Source organism: Calypte anna, chromosome Z (genome assembly GCF_003957555.1).
Source record: "Calypte anna isolate BGI_N300 chromosome Z, bCalAnn1_v1.p, whole genome shotgun sequence".
Classification (NCBI taxonomy): Eukaryota; Metazoa; Chordata; class Aves; order Apodiformes; family Trochilidae; genus Calypte; species Calypte anna.
The window spans coordinates 45,848,361-45,856,858 of record NC_044274.1 but is presented as its reverse complement, the minus strand read 5'-3'; the positions used below and the strand labels follow the sequence as shown (position 1 = coordinate 45,856,858).

Sequence of the window (8,498 nt, the reverse complement as noted above, 5' to 3'; positions counted from 1 at the left end):
GAATTTGGTTTAAGTGGAGGTCAGAGTTTATTTAAAAAAAAAAAATTATGATGCCACTAAAGGTATTTGCAGTCTCTGAATTCAATATGGTATTATGCTTAAAACTTAGCCAAGAAAAGCTAACAGGTCAAAATGAAATGCTGTAGGTTCTTTTTGTTCCCAATCTAAGCAGTGTTGTTTCCATAAGTACCATTATGGGACCCTACTATGTTACATCTGTTCAGAGACTCTTTTCTTTGAATGATCCTTATGCCCTGAAGAAGTGAGTAAGAGGCAAAGAGGAAAATGTTGGTTAAGGTAAAGCTGGTTTTCACACCTGGGATTTTTATTTTGGATTCTCTTTGCTGCAAACCTGCAGAATATTACATGACTTACATTCTATGACTTATAAATTCCCATTTTCTCTTGCAGTGCACCTGTAGGAGAGATATGGTGACAATATCAATGGATATTTTTGTGAGGAAATTTCAACCAGATAGATATCAGCTGTGGAAACAAGGCAAGGATTTATACACAATTGATCATACAAAACCAACTCCGGAATCAACACCTGAAGTAAAGATCTGGCTGCAGAGAAGAAAGAAAATAAAGAACTTTCCCAAGTGGTATTTATTTCGTTATTTCCTATTTGTCTTCAGTACGATGTCAGTTTCCTTTTAAATTATGCTAAATTTCCTTTATCTTTTTTCTTTTTTTTCCTCTGATGTATTATTTGAATTTATGTACTTTAGAGTAAGTTTATTTTTCTCTTTTCTGTAGTAAGATCAGCCTGGGGGCTTGCTAGTCTTTTTTTCAGACTGACTATGAAGAATTAATTCAACTTGCAAGTTATGTGTATAGCTCATTATGGAGGACATCAAAATACACTCCAGTGTGGTATTAAGAGTTTATCTTTAGTAGAGATTATTTCATTAAAATATTCAAGGTATGGGTAGTTCTTGTTGTTTCTAGTGACATCTGCAGCCAGCAGACCAGAGGTAAAGGTTAAATTGGAAAAACTTATCATAAAGCTGTGGGAGAATCCTAACAACTGTGTGAAATCTGTAGCAATAGTCTTGGCCCTCACTGCCATCTCTCTCCCAGGAGGTATCAGTGCTTGTTTGGCATACTCTCACAGTGCTGCAGCTGAAATCTCTCTGCATCTGCCACAGATAAATCATGGATCATAATTTGGCATAAGGAAGGCCTGAATCTTGCTTGTTAGTGCTGAAACCACTAGGAACATGAGGATAAAAAAGTTTCTCAGCTTGTCACTGAGAACTTGGAACTGAATCATAACTTAATCTGTTGTCTTGGTGTACACCATGGTTTTTGTTTGCATTGCACAAACATATTTTGTGCACAATGCTATCCTATCTTGCTTAGCAAAACCATCATGGATTTTCTTCATTATCTAATTAAGATCTATTTAATTATTAGCCTAGAGTGGGCAATTTCATTGGTATCTTCTTATGGTAGAGCACAGTTTGACGGATCAAAGACAGTTTTTCTCCTTTAAATAATTTTATGATATAGTTACTTTCTATCTGTCTCTTAAACTGAATTTCCTCATTTTCTTTGTAAGGTAATGCATTTCTTAAAGAAAATAGTAGGAATGTCAAACTGTAATGAAGAGGATCAAGTTTTACACTAGTGGAACATTATAGTTGAGAAATGTAACATTGGGATCTACCTGGGTAAGAATAGCTTGAGAGGTAGAATAAATTCTTGTAGATAACCAACTGGACAGTCAGTTTGTTAGTATATGTGTAATAAGTGTAATACTAGTCTGGACACACAGACTGTTGTTCCCAATTGAATGCCATTTTACCCTGTAGTAGGTTTCACTCTGTATATAGTACAGGGTATCTTAAAGTTCAGACATGAACCATAAGTAATTAATTTGGTAATACCCTAAAGGGCAGTCAGTTTTAACTAAAAGCAAAAACTTTGTGAGCACAGGAACACATGGGCTTTTTTTCATGCATTTATCTAAGCTATTAGGTGCAATTCTAATGCTTTGCAATTCTTTAGTTGGCTTTTGTTCAGGTATGGTGACAATATGTATTTCAAAGTGAGGATAAAAGACTTCTTCAGCTTCATTTCCAGTGTAATATGTTGATTGAAATTGTCAAAATTCTGATAGTGGGGATAATACAAGCTCCTATAGATAGAAAACAGAAATACCGTTTGTGGAAACCATCTTTAATACAATAACTGGGAGAGCTTAAATGACATACAGGGCTGAAATCCTTTGCCACAACTGAGCATATAAAATCTGCATGTAAACAGTAATAATATTTGCTGTTACATTTAGGTTAAGGATGAGTTAATGAGTCTGGACATCATAAATCCATGGGTCATGTTGGTATGGTTAGTAGGTAGGGAGACGTTCCCCTCCCTTTCTGCTCTGCCCTGCTGAGGCCACATCTGGAATATTGTGTCCAGTTCTGGGCCCCTCAGTTCCAGAAGGATGGGGAACTGTTTTAAAGAGCCTGGCACAGAGCAAACAAGATGCTGAAGGGAGTGGAACATCTCCTTTGTGGGGAAGGGCTGAGGGAGCTGGGACTCTTCAACTTGGGCAGAATGAGGGGCAACCTCATCAATGCTTATAAATATGTAAGGAGTAAGTGCCAGGAGGACAGAGTGAAGCTTTTCTCAGGGGTGACTAACAACAGGACAAGGAGCAATGGTTATAAATTGGAACACAGTTCCTTATAAATATAAGGAAGAATTTTTTCACTGTGAGGGTGACGGGGCACTGGAAGAGGCTGCCCAGGGAGGTTGTGGAGTCTCCTTCCCTGGAGACATTCAAAGCCCACCAGGACAGGTTCCTGTGTGACCTCCTGTTGGTGACCCTGCTCTGTCAGGGGGTTTGGACCAGCTGATCTTTTGAGGTCCTTTCTAACCCCAGCTTTCTGTGATTCTACAATACATTATAATGTGGGCTGATAGGCCCAAACTCTTACTTGGCCATATTTTCTGTAAATTTATATTCTGTAGAGAAAGTATTGAAAGACAAACTTTGGGCATAGAATAAAAAGCAAGGAGCAGCAAAATATTTTCTGGAGTTGTCTGTCATCTAGGATGCAGGGCCTTTTAAACTCTTGGTTTACTTGGCTTTTTATCAGTAGTATGTTACAAGTTTTGAAACCTGATACATGATCAAGCACGTAAGAATTTCACCTCATGTCACATAGCTGAATTTGGAACTAGACTAATCTGTTATTTTTCCATTCTACTTCTGAGGGTGTGAAAACTTATGCTGAAGATGTTAATTTCTGTAGCGGGAGGAGCCTTTCTTGCTCCTGAGGCTCGATGAGCTGCTGGCCTCTCCATTGCTTCACACAAGAGTGAACCTCTCTCTGTGGGTGTGTGTCCCACCTTTATTGGCCCCCTGGTAATAGGGGGCCTGCCCTAACCAGGCACAGGTGGACTCACACCCACTCTTTGGCAACTCGAGGCACCTGGTTTATCTTGTTTCTCTACATTCCCCCCCCCCCCTTTTTTTTTTTTCCCTCTTACAGCAAAGCTTTCCTGGTTTGCCCTAGCTTACAGGATTTTTACACACTTTTACACACATTTTTACACATTTTTTTCCAACTGACACAAACATACACTTATAGCTTACGGGATTTAACCCTAGCTTCTCACACTGCTGCAGCCTAGGCAAACCGTTCAATGTCAGCCCAGGCACTTTTCACAAAGTCTCTGCCTTTCCAACTTGAGTTGTTCTTCTCCTTCCTGTATCTGCTCTTCTCTTGGCTTCCCTCTGCTCAGGGGTTTCCAAAGAGCTTGCTGGTTCCTCATGGGTTTCTGGTTCCTCATGGGATTACGGGATTTAACCCTTCCTCATGGGATTCCATACACGGGTTTTAACCCTTCCTCATGGGATTCCATCCTCCTGGCTTCCCTCTGCTCAGGGGTTTCCAAAGAGAGAATCCTTATCTTGGCTTCCCTCTGCTCAGGGGTTTCCAATCCAAAGAGCTTGCTGGTCATACCTTTCAGGGAGAGTGTTAGCCCAGACACTTTTTCAAATCAGGGAGAATGTTCCTGTTGCCAGCTCCTCATACTGCTGCATTTCAGAAGTTGTTCTTCTTTCAAGTTCTTTCATTCTCCACCAAATGTAGCGGGGAGAGCCTTTCTTGCTCCTGAGGCTCGACAAGCTGCTGGCCTCTCCATTGCTTCGCACAAGAGTGAACCTCTCTCTGTGGGTGTGTGTCCCACCTTTATTGGCCCCCTGGTAATAGGGGGCCTGCCCTAACCAGGCATAGGTGGACTCACACCCACTCTTTGGCAACTCGAGGCACCTGGTTTATCTTGTTTCTCTACAAATTTCTACTTTTTTTTTTTTTTAATTACACAGTATTATGAAGTACCTTACTTGATATTGTAGCCATTCAAAAAATTGGTGGTCAGAATTTTTTCCTTCTTTCACAGGCTTGTTGCTTTTGTTAAAATGAATAAAAAAATAATTTTAAGATATCTAAACAGAGCTATTCAGACGAGTGTTTTACTAGCACTGGGGTTTGAAAATAGCTGATATTACTGCAACTAAGAATGCTCTATGTTCATTACTTCTATAAAGGTTAATCTCTTTCAGATTCAGAAGAGTTATTCATTAAAAAGCTAGTTTAGATCCTAGTTAAGTAATACTATTACTTAAGGTTATTTTACTTTCACAGTTTAATAACTTTGCCATAGAATGGTGATAAAAGATTAGAAGGTTAAATCCAATCAATTGTTAATCTATCACTTAATAAATTGTAAACACTATGTCAGCACAAAAAGATGAAAAATTGTCAGTTTTTTTCACAACTTTAAGCAGGTGAAAGGGACATATATATTGGTAGATATTTTATCTTATCCAAGACAGACATTCTACTCTGACAGCAATATCTCTTATAACAGCTTCCAGCACACTAGATCTCGATCTAAAAAGCTTAAAACTCCAGAGGACAAGAGAATATCTGCTCTGGTAGCTGGTGCAGAAATCATAACGACTGAAGCAGCTGCTGATGGCTTCAAGGTCAGTGAAGAACCTGGAAAAAAAGTGAGACGGGAAAACACAGGAGTGCCTTCTGGGGAAGAAGAAAACAGTAGTAGGATGCAGCTGGATCAGCATTTATTGGATAATGTCAAGGTTCCAGGTGAGATAAAGACTGGTTGTGTTTCACATGTAACTTGTGTTGATATTCTAATATCCTAGATCAGTGAATGTTAAAGCTTAATATTATCCTAACTAGCTTACTAAATTATTTAATTGTAATTATTTTCCCAAAGTTATGCAGAGAAGATTAGTATTGAGTTAGAATGAGAAAATGACAAAATTAATATTCTAAGCTAAGAGTAATATTACCCAAGCTATTTTGATAAAATGTTTTTTAAAGAGTAAAGTTTTGTAAATTATATTTTGTCAATACGCTGAAAGAATGGGAAAGGTCTTCACAGGCACTGCTTTCTTTAATGCCTTGGATGTGCTGATGAAGCTAAATTTGCTGTGGTATATGCCATAAAGTTTGTCAGTAACATGTTTCTTGGATGACCTCTCTTAACCCATTGTTCTGTCTAACCCATGCAAGCAGCAGCAGATAAGGGACTTTATTAAAGCACAATTTCACCCTTCAGCATCACTGAAATATAACATTATGCTAATTTTTAAATAAAAAATATGCTAATTGCTTTTCATTTTTAGACCAGTGCTGCTCTTTCCAAAATATTCTTGGTATCTATCTGAAATACATTTTCCTAATTATAAACCATAAGTATTTGTTTATTTTCATTATAAAACCAGCCATAATAGTTAAAAATGCAGAATCCCAATTTCAGTATACCAGATTTCATATTATTTTTTCCAGCTAGTCAAAGTTCTTGTGGGCTGTCAGAGTAAACAGAGTACATGGATATTGATTAATTTGAGTGACATGGGGACCTGTTGGAATTCAGAACCAAAATACTAATTAAATGATTAAAACTCAAAATCAAAACATTTAATTTCCATGTAATTTATTCCTCAATCAAATATATACTCCACAAAGGTATATTCTTCTACCTTTTTTTGGTATGATTTCTAAATGATGAACTGTGCTTTCAACTTGAATAACTCAGCTTGTCATGAAGTGAAATACAATTTGCTGAACTGAACTGAGACTTAATAACAAATAATATTCTTGATCTATAGGAACCATGCAGTCAGACTCATTTTCAAGCCCTGCTCCTGTACTAGAGAAAACAAAAATGGAAAATGAGGACAGGGCAGATTCCAGTCATCCTGTCGTTACCATTGAAGATTCCGTGGCCTGTATTCCTGCTTCTGATAGCTGTAGAGAAGAAGAGAATTTGGAATCACAGGATCACTGTGTTTCATCTGTGCCATACCTTAAGTCAGAGGAACAGACTCCTAAAGCAGAAAACCCAGATAAAGAGGAGAATGTCTCAATAGAGGATGATGCCAGCGACCTAGACATCTGTGGAAGTAGCTTGGAACACGGAGAAATGCCCCTGGTAAAAATAGATGAAGAAGATGGCATGAAAACATCCAGTGTATGTGAAGCAAATTACATCTTTATAATAATATATTCCTGATTTAATGAAATGAGAATAAATGTGTTTCTAATGAGACCTGATATCCACATTAAAGCACTTAAGAATATGCATTATTTTAATGATATGCTAATTTGAACATGTTTTGAAGTATTAAGGCAAGAGCTGGAATTTGGATCCAAAAGCATAATGTTTCTAGAGCTTGCTTGTTGACAGATTTTCCCCCTGATTATAGATACCTAGTAATTTCACTTTGTGAATCTGAACTGTCAGCAACTATACTATATGTGTGTTGCTTGCCATTGTGAGCAAGCCCATCAGCTTCAATTGTTGCTTTTGTCATGACATTGAAATTATTACAGATGAGTGCATGTAGCTGTGTTTGAAAAAATGGCTATATTGACTGACTCTTAAGGAGTGTCAACAGTATTCTGGTAAAGTTTGAGCAGAGCTGCTTGTTTCTGAGAGACTGTCCAAGTGTAGAACATTGGAGTGTGGAGGCACATGGGAGTTCATCAAGGACTGATGCCCTTCTCAAATGAAGAAGCAGAACTGAGGAGCATCAAGTGAGATGCTAAAAAAGTTTGCTTTCATTCCATTATATTATTTCACATAGTTAAAGAAATTTTATGGTGTTGTCTTGCTTTCCTTTCCCCCGTAGTATTGAAGCTGGAGAAAATGAATCTTCAAGATAAGGATATAGGAGAATAATATGGACAGTATCATTTCAGATTCTGAAACTTGGTATTGGATTTTGGAAATGGCCTAGGACATGTAAAGAAAACAGTTGCAGAAAAAGATCCCTCTAATACAAGAAATAGATTTTAGATTTTTTAAATAGTAGGTTTAATAATGGACTTCCGTTGGTACAAAACTTAGTTTTTATTTTAAATCTTGCTATTCTGCTATGAAGGGTGGACAGCTTTGACTTTGGGAAGCATAATGAAAGATTAAATTGTGGTGGTAGTCACAGTAGCTTTCAGAATTTTGAGTTCAATCCCATTTTGGGACTAAGAGACCAGGAAGTCCACTTCCAGATTGCCCGAATTTGTGGGAAATGTATTAGAAGCCAAAGCAGAATCATGCTGACCCTTTCACAGTCATGAACTGTGCAAAAGTAATTTTTTTTCATTGTTGTGAGTTTTAACAACCTTGGTTCTAGCCCTTCCACCATAGTAATAAAAAGCACTATAAACACTGTAGTGTTTTAATCATTATGTATTAGAGATTATACTTAATCTTTCTCTGCCTTTCAGTCATTTATATATGACATTCTCCAGTGTAATTAAATACCATGTCTTTTATTATTAGAGAAGAAATATGTTGTATAGATGCAATTAAAAAGTCTGTTCTTCTTTCCATTTTCACTTAGTTGGTAACCTTTTCTAGTTCATAAACCTGTCCTGTGCTTTAACCACATCTTCCCTATGCTTACCACAGTAGATAGGTGTTGTAATTGTTATTTACTTCCCATTTTATAGTAGTAGGTTTCAGCTGTCAAATCAGTCAAGGGGTATTGTGTATAACCTGCTAGGTTAGGTGCAGGGTGTGGCAGAGCAGAATGCTGTTTTCCACAGGAGCCGCGTGAGACTCCTTCACACCCTTCTGCAAGTTGTGCTTGCCCTTCCTCTGCTCCTTAGCCTTCAGATAGCAGCAGCAGCTGAGTCACTTCAGTGGTTGCCCCACCAGCACTCAAATCTAAAGCCATGAAAGCTGCACTCAGAGATTTGTAGTGTTTTGGTTTTGAAGTCTGGAAAATCTGGGTAACTTCAAGCTGAATGTACGTGAGTGTGCTTGATGGAGGAAAGAATTTCCTTAAATCCCAGACCAGTATGTTAATCATGTATCAGGATTCTTAATTTCTTATCTCAACTCCACATAACTTTTTTACTTCCTCAGGCATTTTGCACCCCAAATGAAGTCAGTGGATTTTTGTTGTATTTTCCTAGTCACTGTTAGTTGCTGTTTTGTACTTC

The 8,498-nt window shown here is 37.8% G+C and overlaps 1 protein-coding gene across 1 annotated transcript in view; it reads left to right on the top strand.

Moving 5' to 3' along the window:
- Positions 1–285: 285 nt before the first annotated feature.
- The window catches only part of LOC103530643 (lysine-specific demethylase 4C), a 129,988-nt gene continuing 121,775 nt past the window's right edge, over positions 286–8,498 (top strand). The window contains exons 1-4 of the mRNA XM_030467601.1: positions 286–297; positions 412–605; positions 4,891–5,129; positions 6,161–6,522. Coding sequence (XP_030323461.1) covers positions 286–297; positions 412–605; positions 4,891–5,129; positions 6,161–6,522 — 807 coding nt within the window. The remainder of the gene's footprint in view (positions 298–411; positions 606–4,890; positions 5,130–6,160; positions 6,523–8,498) is intronic.